Source organism: Urocampus carinirostris, chromosome 15, assembly GCF_059441175.1.
Source record: "Urocampus carinirostris isolate Australia breed hairy pipefish chromosome 15, RoL_Ucar_1.0, whole genome shotgun sequence".
Lineage (NCBI taxonomy): Eukaryota > Metazoa > Chordata > Actinopteri > Syngnathiformes > Syngnathidae > Urocampus > Urocampus carinirostris.
The window spans coordinates 13,641,768-13,659,735 of record NC_142363.1 but is presented as its reverse complement, the minus strand read 5'-3'; the positions used below and the strand labels follow the sequence as shown (position 1 = coordinate 13,659,735).

Genomic DNA, 17,968 nt, shown 5'->3' with positions numbered 1-17,968 from the left:
GCAGATCCTCTACATGTGTCCAAAACAACCGAGTACACTAATATCCACACGCTTGCTCAGTTCCCCTACCACTCCATTTCTCAATCTATCCAATCTTGTCACTCCCAACATCCACCTCTAACACTTCATCTCAAAAACATTCAATTTCCTTCTCAAATCTGCGTTCAAGCTCCAAGTCTCAGCACCATACAACACAGTCGGCACAATCACACTCTCATACAGTCCCCTCTTAACATCCATCCTCATACTCTTGTTGCTCATCACTCTTCTCAGGGCACCCAAAACCTTGCATCCTTGATTCACTCTGTGCAATACCTCGCACCCCATTCCACCAACTGCAGCCACATCACAACCCAAGTACCTAAAGCTTTCAACTTCTTCCAGCACCTGTACATGCAACCTTATATCTAATGCCATGCCCACTCCATCAGATGAACACAAATTATACTATACTGATATATCAAAATACTACAGAAAAATGACCCCACCGTCTACACGTTTTAAATAATATTAAATTCTATTTAATTAAAGGGTTGTTAATTATTAGGGAAAGTAGGATACACAAGGAATACAATCCCAAAATATAAACTAAGCAAGTATTCCACTAAGCAAAGAGTAACTTCATATATAAACTCAAGATGTTTTGGACTACAACGCTCAAATCAAACGCTAAGCATGTAACAAGGCTTCTTTATTTAGGAATGCATTATCATGGATGAATACTTTATAATTGTTATAAAAACAATTTAAAAAAATCCTTCTAAAATCTATTTAAATCAAGACTGGATTAATCCTACTATTCAGATCATCCAGGAGAGACATTATAATTGCGACAGGAGACATCAGTAAGTACACAACTGAAGAGTTAAACTTTAACAACATCCTTTTACTTTGTTAGTAACAGATCCTCATGAACCTAGGGTAAATTAAGTATAAAGAGGTAATCTAACAAAGAACAAGACTATAATTCCCTGTTAAACGGAGTAGAAGCTGTTAGCTAACAAGACAACGCTAAAACAATCCTAACAAAAATAAAACATTTAAACATCTCACATCTTCCAAAATGCTTCTTCCTGTACATATTGCCTTTAACAACTTTACACTCACTAAACAGTTCCACTTGTGGAGTGAGAAGACATGTTGCCTATCTCTTGAATCACAGTTCATTCGGAAAATGGCTCATCTGTAGCAAGGTCAGATGGGCTTAGTGGTGCTGTTGTAGACGAGATGTTCCCTGTCCTCCAAAGAGGTGAGTGGAGCGTTGTTGACGGGTACACGGTGGTGCTGCGGAGACTTCTTCTTTCCCTTCATGAAGCAATACAAGAGGATTCCTAGTAGGATGGCGATTGCTATGGCCAGGACTGCTGCTATTGCTATAACACCTGTTTAAAAAAATTGATTGTTTATTGGATGAAACAGATTGGAATGTTTTGTTGGAATCTTAACTCCAAAGATAGTTGCATACCTGTCTGACTTTCAGACACCTGACGCTCAAACTCCTCTCTTCTTGCGAACACATCTTTTTCTAAAAAGGGGGGGAAATCAAAATAATTTAAAAAAAGAATAAAAAAAAAATCTGAGTGCTGAAAAAAAAATCTCAGTCCTCAATACTGATGGTTACACATTTTGAGAATGGCATATAACAACAATTTCCCTCCAAAAGGAGGCGATCCTAAGCAAGATTTTTCATCTGTACCTAATCTTATTCTATCACACTTTGCCATATGTAGAAATAAATATATAAATAAATACCCACCAATATTTGAACTCAAATAATTTAATACCTAAATAGATGACATAAATGCAATGTATTCATATATTTCTGCATTTTGTAATTTGATTATTTCTGTTTTTATTATTTCTCATCTATTTTGTCTTTTACTTTGTCAACAACATGTGAGGTGGCGGCCCAGTTGCCTGAGCTGTTCAAACAGTGGTTGATTAGTGATGAACAATCAGTGCACTTGTCGGTCAACCAATAGCCAGCTCGATCTACCCCCTCATTCGGATAACATTTTGTTGTGAAAACATGTACAACAAAGTAAACACAGAAATGAATAAATTCGCTTGAACCATTACGACCGTATTTCCTGGACTATGAGGCGCCCCTAAAAACGCCAAAATGACCTGAAATTTGAAAGTGTGCCATATAGATAAAATTAGAAATGCTGAGTTACAATTAAATTATACTGCATACCGTACCTGTTCTGCATTTAGGAAACATTCAGTGTGGTCTTCAAGTGCCCTCCTGTGGTTAACCTGCCAATTGTTTTTGCTAAAACCATAGAGAAGCAAATGTTTTTTTTCAAAATTTGGCATCTGAGCTGCAGTCGCTCATTGCAAATCCTCTTTTGTTGTTGCTTTGGACAATATTTGTCCATAAGTATGAAACATATTGTGATTAATTTAACATTCTGGTTTATGGTAACATCTTGTACAAAATTACATAATCGTTTGAAATGTTGTTAGACAATACTGCGTACGGTAACTGTTCTGCCTTTTATAAAACAGTGTTCTTTAAGTGACCCCTTTTTGTTAACATTTCAAATTTTGTTATTTTTAGTGGTGAAACCAGATGTTGTAATTCTAATTTATGTTAAAATTAATTTCATTGTAAATGTATTCATTCATTTTTTATGCAACCCTAGCTCTTACTGTAGTTTTAATTCCATGCACCTTAAAGTCCAGTGTGCTTTATAGTGCAAAAAATATGGTAATTGACAAAAATTGAGTTGAGCGTTTTTACAATAACAAATCTAAGATTACAGAATTTGAGGTTATCATAATAAAAATTAATATGTCAATAATATGACAGAAAAATATGAATGGGCCGCTTTAATTTTGTTTTATATTAAATATTTCTGTGGCCAAACTGTAATTCCAGTTTACTCCAATTAGTTCAACATGGTGTCTTAAAAATAACAAAAATATTAAAAGCCGAAAGTTATTTTTATTTTCTTTGTCAAGTACCACCCACCTGTCACACCTCTGCAGACCTTCAGGCAAGCCTCTTTTGAGTCAAATCGATTTTCGTTTCCTAGGCAACCACCGTAGTTGAAGCGTTTGCAGTCCTGCTGGAGGGGATTATAGTACCACTTAGTGAGAGTATCCCTGCAGCTTCCCGTTCGTGGAGGCTCTGTGCAGCGAACTGAGAACAACCGTGAATAATATTAAATGACAAATTCTGCAAATTTTAAGTAAAAAAATAAATTGGTATTTGTAACGAAAACACACCTTTTTGCTCATCCACCGGGATCTTAAGCAAAATCTGAAATGTGTTGTCCACTAAGATGAAACAAAAGAAGTATGAAATAACAATATTTCAGCTAAGTAAGCTTAATGTATACAAAAAATAAAAACCTTACAATCTTTGCATTTTTGTTCATCTGAACCATCGCTGCATTGAGCTTTTGAGTCGCACTCCAAGCCTGGTTCCAAACAGCAGCCATTTGCACAGGTGAATTGCCCGGCAGTACATGGAACGCCACATTTTTCTGCCATGGAAAACAGAAACAGCACAAAGAGCACCAGTAAATCATGAACTGTAGTAAATCAAATGCTTAGCAGAGGAAAAACAACTCAGCCGGGAGGTGCATTTTCCGCATACCTCGTTGATCTGGAAGTGGGAGACCCCTGCCACTACCCCTTTTCTCTGAAAAAGAAAAAAACCCATCGGTATCCATCGGACAAAAACACAGATGTCGGACATAGAGTGGTGTAACAGAGTTGAAATATGATTGTTTTGAATGTTTTTTTGAATTCTCACAAAATCTGAGTTTTTGTTGTATTAGTGTTAATATTCCGGTACCTCATTCAATTGTAAAGTCATGGGCATCTGCGACTGTCTTTTTCGTTTTGCACTTTATGGGCTTCAGCGCGTGCCGTAGCTTCAGCTAATTTGCATTGCGCTGAAGGTAAGATGTGCCCAATATCAGTTGGATAAAAAATGCATATTTTGCTAGCTATAGAAGCTGCTTTCACAAATTATTTTTGAATATAAAGATATACAAGTTGTGCTAAATGATGTATATTAAAAAAGCACTAAATAAGAAGTAATACAGCTTGAATAGATGATACAACATGTTTTGATGCAAACACGCCACGAGGTGTGGCCTGTTGAGTGATGACCCGTTTTTTGTATCTTTAATGTTTTAGATTATTGCAGTCGTGAACAGATGCCCTGACTTTTGTATTGTTTTGTTTACTGAATGCAGGTACGTGGGAAAGTTATGTTCATTGTTATTATTAAAGTTTCACTATTAATGTGCTCGCATGTTGTCTGCTTGCTGTAGCGTCAGCTAATTTGAAACGCGCTGAAGATTATTGCAGTCGTGAACAGATGCCCTGACTTTTGTATTGTTTTGTTTACTGAATGCAGGCAATAAACAGAGTGACTGTGAAACCTTGTGTGGCGCATGATTGAGGGTCGTTACAGTAGCAGGGGTACTAGCACGCGCGGACGCTCCACAAGTGTGCATGTTGCTGCGCAAATCTCCACAAAAAAGGAAAGACAGAACGCAGTGGATAATTAAAAAAAAAAAAAAAACACAGAAAGAGAGAAGCCCAATGAAAACCCGAATTATTGTTTTACATTGTAGGCCCATGTTGGGGTCAGCCCCGAGCCAAAGATCTTACCTCGAACGTGGAGTAATGAATTTCTGTTCAGCCAACCTACTCAGATGCAGTTGTGTTAAGGCTCTGATACGTGTGTCCAGATCCCCCAAAAATGTAATGTTGATGTGTCCGTAAGAAATGCACATATGAGCCAAATAGTGGAATAGATATGCGTAAATTCTGTGAGCAGGAACTTGGCCAAAAGCCAGTGAAAATTATAATCCTTTATTTAAAGCCTGCTATATAAAATTAAAAAGAAAATCAGTGTGGATCACAACATACACGCCGATTCCTCAGTGAGCATTGGGCTAGTTTTTGCTGAACAGGAGAATATTGATTATCGAATCAATTATGTAAAAGTGAAGGCCCGCGAGCCATGTCTGGGCTTTCAGATGATCGTGATTCATTATTGCAAGATACACCAGGAATCTTGTTTACTGTATTTGTTATCACTATCCATTACACTTTATTGTTTTGTAGTTTAGTGAATGATAGAAACATTCCACTTACATTTTCTTTTAAGGAATTTAAGACCACTTTTGCCAAAATATCAAAAACAGTATACAGACGGTGCCTGAATAATTCCAGCTTCTTTGATTTGTGTTTATGAAATGCGGATTTTAATATCAAAGAAATTTGTCTTTGTACCTGTTTGAAATTAAAGATGATTGACAGAACCCTAGGAAAATGTTGCTTAATTCATCTGATTATATTTGTTAGCTTTTCAGTAGTTTCAATGAGTTTATTCTGTTTTTTATTTCGGACACCTGTAAAAGAGATTACATTGGATGCCAGGTTGTTATTTTGACTATTACACCTCGCTGTTGTGCGTTGTTTTGACTATTATGCACTGTTTACCTCATTTTCACTATCGGCCAATCATGTTGCTGTTCTTTAATTTTGTAACCAATGAGATTTGATCAAAAGAAAGGGCTTAGGGGAATCCATTGATGTCTTCTCTCCTCATTTTAAGTGTCTACTAAATTAAGTTCACTTGACTACATGCCTCATTTTAAAAATGTTCGGTCAGTCTGGCCCTTGGCTTATAGCTTAATTTTTGATTTGGCCTTTCCATCCTTTCGATATCCCTGGTCTAAATGATTTCTCTACCTGCATGAATGCTACACCGGAAGCAAGAGTTATAAGATTACTTAAAATTTACATTTAGGTCGATGATTATTTAATGGTATTGTGAGAGTGTATGTTTGAAAAAAAAAAAATAATAATAATAGTCTGCTAAAACATGGGTATGCATGCAACACCCTTTGCATGTTTTATCTCTAAATAAATTGCTTGGTGTGCATCGTACATTATTTTATTTATTTTTCTCCTTTTTTTAATTTTTAGAACTCATTATTTTACAACAGAAGACTTAGTACTTCAGGTTGGGCAGAGTTGTAGTTGAGTGGTCCGAGGTCTCGATGCCCCCCAGAGTGGGTCCTCTCTCAGATTTGGGAATTTTGTTCCATGCGCGCTAACAGAATCAAAGTGTGGCCAACCAGATAACAGAAAACATAATCCAAGTCTTTCTTTGTTTATAAAATGAAGAACTACATTGACCTTCATTTAACTTGGGCGAACCACAAACTGCAGATTCCTGCGCTCTTAAATCATTTTAATATATGCAAAAACAATGTTTTACGATTTAAAGAGGAACCAAGCCTTTTACGCGGACATCGATTTTATATCCAAAATAAAAATCATCCCTTAGGATTTGTTAACAATTCTGACATGGCATTCAAGCGATGATTCTCCATAATTATAAGAGTTAACATACCTGTGCCATAGCATGCATTGGTGCACTCATCCTTGGATAGATAATTATTCAGGTTTTCTCTGCAGCCACCATACACAAATTCCTCACACTTCTGCGAAGCAGCGTTGTAGTGCCACCGACGGAAGGCCCCGCGACAAGGGCCAATCTTCATTGGAGCCATGCAGTGATCTGAGAAAAGGAAGCACATTTTACAACGGCTTTTAAAATTATTTGGAAAACATGCAAAATGACCTGTTATATTTAAACATCTCCATTTTGAATATCCAAACTTCTCGGCATACAATTGACAAATTTCAATTCAGCCAACATTCTGAAATTTGTCTCGAGGTATGACTCAAATGACATTTACTGAAAACCAGACACAGCCAACAAAATGCAGTGTCTCTAAAACCTGATCTGCTGACTTTTTTTATAAACCATCCCAAATACCAACAATTTATGGCGTCTTCTTTGAAAAGTCAGACAACATGGGACTGTATTGTGTGGGGACACGTAAAGTACTTTGGTAGCTGATGAGACACAATTCTCATCATATATGATAGCACAAATTACAGCCTTGACAACACATCGCACCTGTCGTGAGTGGCAACAATGTTGTAGTGTACCTGACCACACACCCAAACAGATGGAAAATCCCCTATGACCAGTTCAAGTTATAACGATTGTTCTACAAGTGTCTCAAATCCTTCATTGGTGGGAAAAAAAAATCCATATTTTGTAAACACAAAAAACATGCATAATACAAATGCCACCGAAAAGGATTATCACAAAACAAACAAATATGACAAGTTAGACCAAAACGAATAAATGGAATTATCATTGTGAGGTTAGCCAGGCATTTTCGGCGATGGACGTTTGGCTTCCAACTACAGTATTAAATATTCAGATACACAATAACCACACACCATTAGAATTTAGGCTAACTAATCCCTGTGTTTGCATGATTTACCATTTAAACAGATAAAAATGACTGGTGGTATACCCACGTGAACATATTAGTATTACAACTTTTTGTACTTCTCTTCGATCGAATATCAACCTTAAACGACTCAAAGCGTCCAACTTTATTTTATTTTGCGTTCATTGCGGGCCAGAATGTTGAATACTGCAATAGCTAAATTGTATAGGTTATGATTACTTTTTTTATCTACTATAACAGTTCACCTTTAATGGTGCACTGTGTTCTTTAGGCTATTGGCATTCGCTATTTATTTTAATTAATTGTCGAGTATTTCATTGTATAATAAATATTTGTAAAAAACTACAAAAATTTCATTTATCATAGTCCCACTATATATATATTTTACCTTTGGGAACGTGACCAAGCGAAAAATGACGGGTTACTTTTGAAATACTGTTTTTACTGACAATATAAAAAAACATGTTTTCTTCTACAAGTGTTTGACAAGAGATTAATATGTTTTATTTAGTTGTTTTAAAGGTAAGGTTAAAAGTCCCATTTTAGACAATTTACTCAATAAGGCTTCAATGAAACCTGCCATGCGTATGTTTTTTTTAAACCGTTGCTGCTATGGATTTCACAAATTCCCCCCAAAACTGTTCATGAATCATTTAATTTAAAGACTTTACATTGTCCAACAATCTGCACTAAACAGTACACTATTTATACTAACATTTTACTTTATTACATATAGATGAACCTAATAAGGCTTTTAATGACATCCAAACAACATATGATTGTAGTGATCCCGTTTACGAAACCTTAGCTAAAACCAGATGGACGGGTTTTGTTGAGTCGGGGGTGGAGGGAGTGGGAGCACACCAAAAACACTCCTCGGTCCTCGCTTCCGTTTTATAGAGCGCTCAGAACCAAAACATGAGGATTTACGTCAAAGGTCATGGGCGGGATTCTGAGGAAATGACCTTGATAGTGGTTTCAGTACAGTGGGGGTAGAGATTAAAAAGGCAGAATCACGTGTTCTCGTTCCCTTATCTATGTACCGTTCCATCATTCAGCCTTTCGGAATTAAGTCAACATGTTCTGACAGGTTCCATCACAACAAAACACAAAGGCTCCACAATAGAAAGGTCATCTCAAATGTTTAGGTTGGATTAATGCTTTGTAGAATAAATAGAAATGTTAACATCGTGGAAAAAAATGTAGGTATGTAAAGAGCCCTGAGGAAACTATATGAGCATAAGGGCATTGTCTCAACATGAAACAAACAGGCCACTGAGGGGGCTCACAAGTTCCGTAAACAAATTTAATACATGAAAAAGTGGTTAAATAACTTTTTTTAAAAAAAAGCAAAATACAGTATGATGGGTTAAGTACTACTTTTACTGTCGGGCTATTACAGAATTGTTCAGATTTTTGCACACCCATACCCAAATTACACTAGCCCAAAATCTTCAACGGTCTTTTAGTTAAAGACAGTTTTTTCCCTTGTTTGGCATGTTTAACAAACTTCTGCAATTACCTTTGTGTGCAAGAAGTGAGTAGATGTATGAACACGCTTCTATTTTTACCTTTGTCTGTGGTCAGTTGTGTTTCCATAGTGCAGTGGTTAGCACACTAGCCTAACACGCGAAAGGCCCCCGGTTCTAGACCGGGTGGAAATATTTGTTGGCCTGGAAAGGGATGGGCGCCACCAGGCTAGGCTGTACTTGGCCCAGACACACCACAGGAAAAAGTGCCCCTACAACCCTAGTGATTAATGGATACAAACACATCCATACTCCCACGCAATAATCAGTCATTCAATGAAATGAATCATTTTGACCATGTACTTTACATTTGAATAAAAATGGACGTTGGTAGCAGTCGCTGAAAAACGCTAACATTTACCCAGCCATCCATTATTTGCACTGCTTATCCTCAGTAGGGTCGCAGGGGTGCTGGAGCCCATCCCAGCCCTCCTTGGGCAGTGGACACCCTGAACTGGTTGCCAGCCAGTCTAACATTTACCCTTTCATTGTATTTAACTGTTTGTACTGCAGATTAATCAATTCCGGTTTTACTGCCTTATAAATTTGGATACCTTTAAGATTTATTATTCTTATTATATTTTGATGGGAAAATAATACTTAAAATACATAAAATGAACTTTTTTGGCATATGGCAGATAGTATAGCTCCTTTCAAGATTATTTTTCAAAACTATTTCTTAAAATACATTTTAAAACAGGAAATATGTCTAATCTGAGCTAAATTATCTGCTAGTCAAACCAGATAGTTGTACTCAAAAACATGTTTCATTTAACACGTTTTTTTCACTTTCCTCGATTTTCTAACTTAGCTGTGCATGTATTCCTTTATTTTATGCTAGCGTTTCTATATGTTGGTTTAAAATGTTATAGGTGAGGTGTTTAAAAAAAGTTAGGCGTAGAACATTTTCTCTATTGATTATGTGTTAACAATGACCAACTGAGTTCAAAGGGCCCTTATGCTTTTTTCAACCATGCTTTTCTGACTTACTTTAGGCTAAAGTGTTTGGGGCGAAACACATTAAAAAGTGAGAATAAGGGAATGAGGGGTTGGAGAGTAATTTCATGATAATCCCCGTGGTTTGTTCGTTAGTGTAGTACAAAATGTTGAAAGAAAAGGCAACCCCCCAAAAAAGAGGAGGTAATAAAAGCGCCTCAAAGAAACATGAGGAGCTTGACGGTGTTGGCAATGATGACGCAAGCCAGGAGATGGCGGAAACGAGTAAAAAAGTTCCAAATTCCGCACAGCACCATTAAATGTAAAATGGACTAGTAGTTCAAAAGATGAGAATTCCATCACACTTACGTTCCGACTGTTCAGGTGTAAGAACCAGAACAGTTACTTTAGTAGAGTCTGACTGACCAATAGTGTCAGTGACCGTCAATTGAAATTTGTAAATTCCCGACGTCAGATTGGACACAATGATCTGATCCTCAAAGCTGGTTTTCTAGAACAACATAAAAACCTTGGTGACTACTGGGATGTATCACTTTTTCAGATGCCAACAAAGACTTTGACATTTACCCACCTCAATATTAGCGTACGGATAGTCAGTGAGCATCTGCCACAAATAGGAAGTGATCCCAACGTCATCTTTGCTCTCCACGCCGTTCAGAGTTAGAGTATCCTGAGGCTGGACCACACGGTCCTGGCCTCCATTGGCCACAGGCGGGCGGTCGGTTTCCTCTAGAGAGAGACATTGTGCTCACAGTTAGATAAACCTAAAGGATATTTTACATCGATTCCCATCACATTTTCTTACCAGCTCATATTACAAAATGTTTACAAGTGAAATTAAGCTGTGATAGGCAAGAAACCAAACACTGTATAGGGGGCGTGTGAGGGCTTGACATGTGTGAACATGCTTAAGTGGAGGTTTCTATCCTAGTTATGTGACCTGCATAGTGTGAGTTCAAACAGAAGCCTAAATACGGAAAAAAAGCATTATCACTTTTCAATATACAGTATTTTTTTGCCTATTTGATCTAAAATAAACTAAGGTAGGGTGCACATAATACAAAAATGTGACTGTATTTGTCCAATGATATATCAGTCTAAAAATATCACTGACCACAATCACAAAACATTAGATGCAATAGGAATCAAACCTGAGTCGCGACGCTCAGAGCACTGAATGCTAACCACTAGACAAACCAGTGTTATATAAAACACACGAAAAGTATCTCAGTATCACACTAGGGGGATCGGAGGCGAATGGAGAAAACAAAGTAATTCGAAAATATATAAACGAAAAAAGCCCGAATCAGGCAAACAACTCTTTGGTGTATCATATGATCCATCAGACTTTAAAGGACAATTAATAAACATAGTAAATTCTATGTATGCATTGTGTTCATAGTTTATGTTATCAATTAATCATTTTAATCATGGCCGAAAGTATTCACCGTTAGTCACTTACAATGCTTACAATAGAAGAATAGACTCAAATTTATTGTCCTTGTAATATGTAAAATGCTCTTGAAATTGACATGTCTTTTTATTTGCCATCCATACAACTAATGGTCCAGTGGTTGGTATTCGGCACTCTCACATCCTCAACCTGGTTTTAATTTCCGTTGCATTAAGGGCTAAGAAAAAGTAAAACAAAATTTTACAACTATTTTGAATAACCAAATCAGACACTCGTATACTGGTGATCCCAAGAGCAAAGAAGTGTTCTGCTGGTTCGAGAGCGTTCTCCATCCGGGCACCGGTGCTGTGGAATGCTCTTCCCCCTGAGATCCGATCTGCAAACTCGGTGGAAATGTTTAAATCTAAGTATAAAACTCACTTCTACTCCATAGCATATGAATAACCTACTCTTCTCGTCGGCTGAAAAATAGTCTGTGTAATATAGTGTAATAATCTGTGAAGCCCTTTGAGACTCTTCGTGATTTAGGGCTATACAAATAAAAATAACTTGACAAGTATACGAGTGTCTGGTCTACACAAATAAATACAGTAATCAAATTACATTCCACTGTTGAAATGGATTCATAGTTACAATTGAAATATCATTTGGAGAGAATTGGGTAACGAAATAGTAGTTTACACGTTTATTTCTTTCATAAATAATGGCATTGTGAGAGGGACAAAAATGTTCTCCTGCATTATCACTAAATATTGCATTCAGATTAATACTGCATTTTTGAATTACAACACCTTTATAGTTTCACATTTGACTCAAGTTACATTGTGACTTTCATTTTTAAAAAGCAAGCAATCTAAAAGAATATAATTGACTCCTTCTGAAAGCTGCCCTACACAATTTTTAGGGCTCTAGACCAGCGTTTTTCAACCTTTTTTGAGCCAGGGCATGTTTTTTACATTGGAAAATATTTGCGGCACACCACTAACCAAATATGTTATAAAATGACACTGAACAGTATGTTGAATTACAATATAATTTATAATACTCCAGGTTTTTACAGCACAGACGCTTGACAATGACATAATATTTGCAGAAAATGATTCATAAACGTTTTGAAAATTTTTTAATTTTAAAAAGTGACATTGAATAATTTCTCACGGCACACCTGAAGATCTGTCACGGCACACTAGTGTGTCGCGGCACATTGGTTGAAAATCACTCCTCTAAACAATGATTTTTATTTTTAAGTAGACTTGCAGTGCCTCCTTAAAAGGAATATTAGTGACGTTTCTCAAAGATTTCCAATAAATGTATTGAACAAAAATAAAACTCATCTTGACTTTGGCAAAGAGTTTTTGAGCAACTTCACATCTGACACATGTTGTGGTAAATAATGAAGGCAGAAAATGAGCATGATTTTCCGCTAAATAATATTTAGCGCTCCCATTTTTGTGATCTGTGCAAGTTCCAATTTTGGGTTAGCATATCTCGGTTAACTAGTGGTCTGAAGCAACAAGATCTCATTAAATATTGTTGAACACGGGCGGTTGTTTGGGTAATTTGTTAATTTAAAAATTGTACACGTCCTCAGAATTTCAACTTGTCAATAGATATTTGCCATTTTTCAACTTTCAAAATAGTCGATCAATTATCTTTGTTTTAATTTGAAAAAAAAAAATATTATATATTAGTGCTGATTAGGACTTGGCCAATTGTGTTTTTTTTTTCGTAAATCCTTAACATTTGTCCACCAAATGTGGCTGTTATTTATTTATTTACACATATTATTGGCTGTTGTCGTTGAAAGAGATCATTTGAGTTGGATGTGTCTGGCCTGAATAAAGCAATTTACGTTTACTTTGGAAAAAAAACATTTATGGCCATTTTGTGACATTTTTAGGCCAAAACCAAGAACTGGATTATCATGTTTTTTTTGTTTTCTTCAGATATTGAATTACATTTCTAAGCCATTATCAGCAATATTGAAATAAAAAGCTTGCAATTTTTCAGCTCATTTGTAATGAATCCATAGTGAATGTTTTATTTCATTGCATTACAGAAAACCACTTTATCACAATTTTCTCATTTTCCAAGACAGTCCTGCAATTATTATCTGCTCGTGAGGTAGTTCTGTACAGGGAAATATATATTTAATAGCCAATTTTGTTTCAGAAGACACTGCAAAAAGGAATAGTCAGATAACAAAAAAATAATGAAAATAAATTAAAATGATTTTATTTTCTTATTTAACAAAAAAAAGAAAAAGAAATTGGAATATAGTAGAAAAAGGTTCCACTGGCTAATCATTTTGGTGATTTAATTGTTGTTATTTTTCTAGAAAATAAAATCTTAAAAAAAATAGTAAAACATGTAAAGTACAAAATATACTGTAGAAATAGTGACCAAAATAAAAAACTTGTATTACCTACTAAACCACAGCGATCACAAATGATTAAAAAAAACGTAATAGTGTCAATTTTAAACAACATAAATTAAACTTTAAATACAACATTAAAAACAAAGCTGTGCCAACTATTTATAAAAATATATTTTTGACACACAGTGTGCCTCGTCTGAAAAGGGTTGGGAAAGACTGGTCTAAAAGTGTAGGTCGTGACCCAAAAGTGGATCGCAGGCTTTTGCCTAGGTAAAGTAATGCCAAGAAGAAGAAAAAAAAACTGAGGGTCAATTACACTCTAACAGTAGATGACACTACTGCCCTGCTCAACCTCTTCTTCCAATTAAGCTAATTGAGGAGTTTGAGAGCGACCATCACTCATTTCAGTGTGATTTTGTGCTCTTTATTGCCTTATTTTGTTCATAATATACGGGTCCGAAGAAAGTTAGTGAAAAGGGGAAAACGAAAAACAGTGGCAACAACAATCATGTGTTTTTCAACTAGTGTGCCGTGTGACCTTGTCTAGTGTGCCGCTGGAATTTGCCCAATTTTCTCTTTCCAAAAAAATAATAATTCCAAAAACATGCATTCCAGGTGAATTGGCCGGTCCAAATTGTCCATAGGTGTGAATGAGCGAGTGAGTTGTCTGTCCCTGTGCGCCCTGCAATTGGCTGGCAACCAATTCAGGGTGTCCCCTGCCCACTGCCCGGAGATGGCTGGGATGGGCTCCAGCCCCCCCGCGACCCTAATGAGGATAAGCGGTACGGCTGATGAGATGAGATAATAATAATTTCCTTTGTATTGTCATTCTTTGTAACAATGTACACAGAACGAAATGTCGATACACCTGACCCATTGTAGCGAGCCGATGCAGCCGCAGCCAACATTATTCAGTATTTTTGCCATCTTCAGACGAGGAACTGTAATAGTCATCCATATCAGTAGGTGGCAGTAGATTTTTATATACTTTTTATTTACTAATTATCTGCTCATGAGGTAGCACAGTACATTTAATAACTTAATTTGTTTAACAAAGTGGTTTAGGATTGCACTGTAAAAAACTAACATAAATAAAGCACATCATTCTTTTTTATTTTAAATATTATTTTCTTCTTTTTCTATACTAATCATCTGCTTATGAGGTGGTGCAGTGAAATGTTTGACATAACTTTGTTTTCAAACATTTGACGAACGGTGTGCCTCGGAACTTTTTTATAAATAAAAGTGTACCTTGGTTCAAAAACGGTTGAAAATTGATGTAAAGAAAATTATTGAGAAATATAAAAATGGTGTATGAGTGTTTGCTATTGAACCACTGCCTTAAAGGGACAGTGTGTAAATGTAAGTGCCTCCAAAATGGTACATAAAAATTATCCAATGAACAAAAACATTGATTTGAATATCAGGCAAACATACATGAAGATTCTAACCAATGTTTTTATTAGAAAATAAATCATAGGTCGAGGAATTTGTATTTCATTTACACCGTGGAATCCCCACTTAAGTCGGCGTAATGTTTGTCCGGCATCTGCTGCCACGCTGTTTTGTGTATTACTGGCCCTCACTTGTACCAGACAAGACCGTGCCATCCAGTGTTCAAATATTACACATTGGGGCTTCAAAAGGTAGTTAATGGTTTGAATTGTTTTACTTGTATCCTTTTACTAGTATATTAATCTTTGTTATTTATATACAGGGTTGGGTAGGGTTACTTTAACCTGATTACTTTCCATTACCTTTTGGGTTACTCCAATACCAAATACAAGACAAAAGAAACTAAATATGAATAAAATTATGACTCTCAACACGTGGTAAGCTTCCTCTCCTAGCTTTAATCTCTTTGATCTCCGGAAAAACTAACATAAAATGCGACAAACAAAATGAAAATAAATCCAAACAGCTTGCCAACATCATTTTTGCCGTTCCATGTATTCCGTTACTCCCCAAGCCTGCACAAAATTTAGTAATTTTATTCATATTTAGTTTCTTGTCTTTTATTAGCATTTTTGGTATTGGAGTAATCCAAAAGTAATTGAAAGTAATCAAGTTAAAGTAACCCTACCCAACCCTGTTTATATAATAACAATTTTAGCTTAGGTTTTATTGATATTTGGCTATGTATGTTTTAGTATGTGTCTATTTTAAAGCAGTTTTAGGGGGTCGGTTTATATGCGATGTGGGCTTATACGCGGGTCCAATCAGTACTTGAAGTCATTTTGGTTTTGATAGTAATTTTGTTTTCTAAAAGAAAGTCGAATACAGTATATTTTATTATCCCTGCATTAAACGGCCCAATCCTTTCATTCAATAAATATGAGAAGTGGATTTTTTTCCTCCAATTTGGGTCGCAGCTTGTCTTTAGGGTGGAATGGTGGGTCCCTTAAGTCAGACCAGTTGAGGAGCACTGGTTTAGACTGACCATAATTTGCTTTATTTGCTTGTAAATAAAAACAAATGGCTTCTGCATGCATGCATGAGCGTTTGGGGACTGCAGGTGGGCGACAAGTCTTACTTGGTGGGACATCCAACTCAAGGTAGCTGTCATAGAGGGACTCCAGAATATAGTTGTAGTAGCCTTTCTTCCTGACGAAGCGACAGGCGTACTTCTTCTTGTAGAGGCAGTTAAAGAGAAAACAAGATTTGATGGAGTTTTCCTCAGCACCCCCTTCCATAAAGGCCACATTGCAGTTCGGGTCCTTGCAGCAGGCCACCACGCAGTCTCTGGAGTTCTCCAGTTTGGGGGATGAGATAAAAATGGCCCCGTCTTTCACAGATTCGTCGACATCCAGCACAAAATCCGGACGACCTTTCTTGAATTTAGCCAAACAGTCCTCGCCTGTCTCCTGACTGGAGGCGCAGCCCCAAAATAACAGGAGCATAGCCAGGTGCCACCGAGCCATTGTTAATAAAAAAACACCTTATTAAATACTTTTAAAACGTGTAATGTAATAAAATAACAATAATGAAGTCGGATTTCGAGCGCTTCCTGTAACGAAACCGAAGCCAATAATTAACTACAAATGTCTTCCAGGGAGGTTTCAGGCCGCGAGCAAAGAACAAAAAATACAGGTTCGTGTCACCTTTTCACACCAAACTATAAAACAAAAAAATTATCCAAGGAGATTTAAAGTCCTTTTGAGTCTTGGCGTCGGTGACAATTTCGTAATCGGGCGACTCCGAAGTTTGAACACCACAAAGAGCTTTCGATCGAACGAATGACTCAATCTTCGCTCACCTGGTTGAGAGAGACAGGAAGTGAAGTTCCACCCGTGGAAATACCACGCCCTTCCTTTCCCTCCTTCTCATAGACGCAAGTGAAAATATGCAAGAAAATAGATAGATACATAGAAAAACATTACACATTATTGTGAATCTGTTTGACCAAATATTCTATTTTTGTATTGACGAAAGGTATAACAGTGGATTTTTATTAATTTATTGGGCCAGTGTCTAAGCACTACGTTGTTAATATGTTTACATATTTACACTAACAGGGCAGCACGGCGGGGCAGTGGTTAGCGCTTGTGCGGCACAGTTCTAAGGTCTTGGGAACCTCCTGTGTGGGTTCAAATCCAGCTACCAGACTTCCTGTGCGGAGTTTGTATGTTCTCCCCGTGCTTGCGTGGGTTTCCTCCGGGCACTCCGGTTTCCTCCCACGTTCCAAAAACATGCATTTCAGGTGAATTGGCCGGTCCAAATTGTCCCTAGGTGTGAATGAGTGAATGAGTTGTCTGTCCCTGTGTGCCCTGCGATTGGCTGGCAACCAGTTGAGGGTGTCCCCTGCCCACTGCCCGAAGATTGCTGGGATGGGCTCCAGTCCCCCCGCGACCCTAATGAGGATAGGCGGTACGGCTGATGAGATGAGATGAGATTTACACTAACAGTCTTTAACCTTACTTTAATTTGTAAAGCTTTTATTACACGTTTAACCCAGAGTGCTATGTCTAATCTCGTAGCATACACTATTTCACCACATTGATGTCCACAAAAATAAATATTTTTTTATCCTATTCTAATTTTCAATGTTATAGAAGACCAAGCCTGTATGTAGAAATAAATGTATACAAAATAAATGAACACACCGAAATCACGTAATAACCAAACATATGACATAAATAAAATTAGTTCATATTTTAATTCATTTTGTAGTTATTGTTGTCATGTATTTCAATATTTACTATTTATCTATGTTGTCATGTAAATTGTAATGTATTTTGTCATTTTTTAACGTTCCTTTTGTCGTGTAATACCGTTAGAACAAAATGTTATTATAGAACAAAATACATACGTTTTGTTCTACATTCCGTTATTTTAATTTCAGTATATAATGTTTATTTATTGTGTCGTGTATTTTGTCATT

At 36.6% G+C, this 17,968-nt stretch overlaps 1 protein-coding gene across 1 annotated transcript; it reads right to left on the bottom strand.

Moving 5' to 3' along the window:
- Positions 1–674: 674 nt before the first annotated feature.
- spint1a (serine peptidase inhibitor, Kunitz type 1 a) lies at positions 675–16,888 on the bottom strand. Its single transcript, XM_088354531.1, has 10 exons — positions 16,121–16,888; positions 10,368–10,525; positions 10,145–10,286; positions 6,392–6,559; positions 3,608–3,652; positions 3,366–3,494; positions 3,235–3,285; positions 2,978–3,148; positions 1,466–1,525; positions 675–1,382 (listed from the first exon to the last, which is right to left on the bottom strand). The coding sequence occupies exons 1-10, from the start codon at positions 16,506–16,508 to the stop codon at positions 1,195–1,197; spliced, it is 1,500 nt and encodes a 499-aa protein (XP_088210657.1). The 5' UTR covers positions 16,509–16,888; the 3' UTR covers positions 675–1,194.
- Between the last annotated feature and the right edge of the window lie 1,080 nt (positions 16,889–17,968).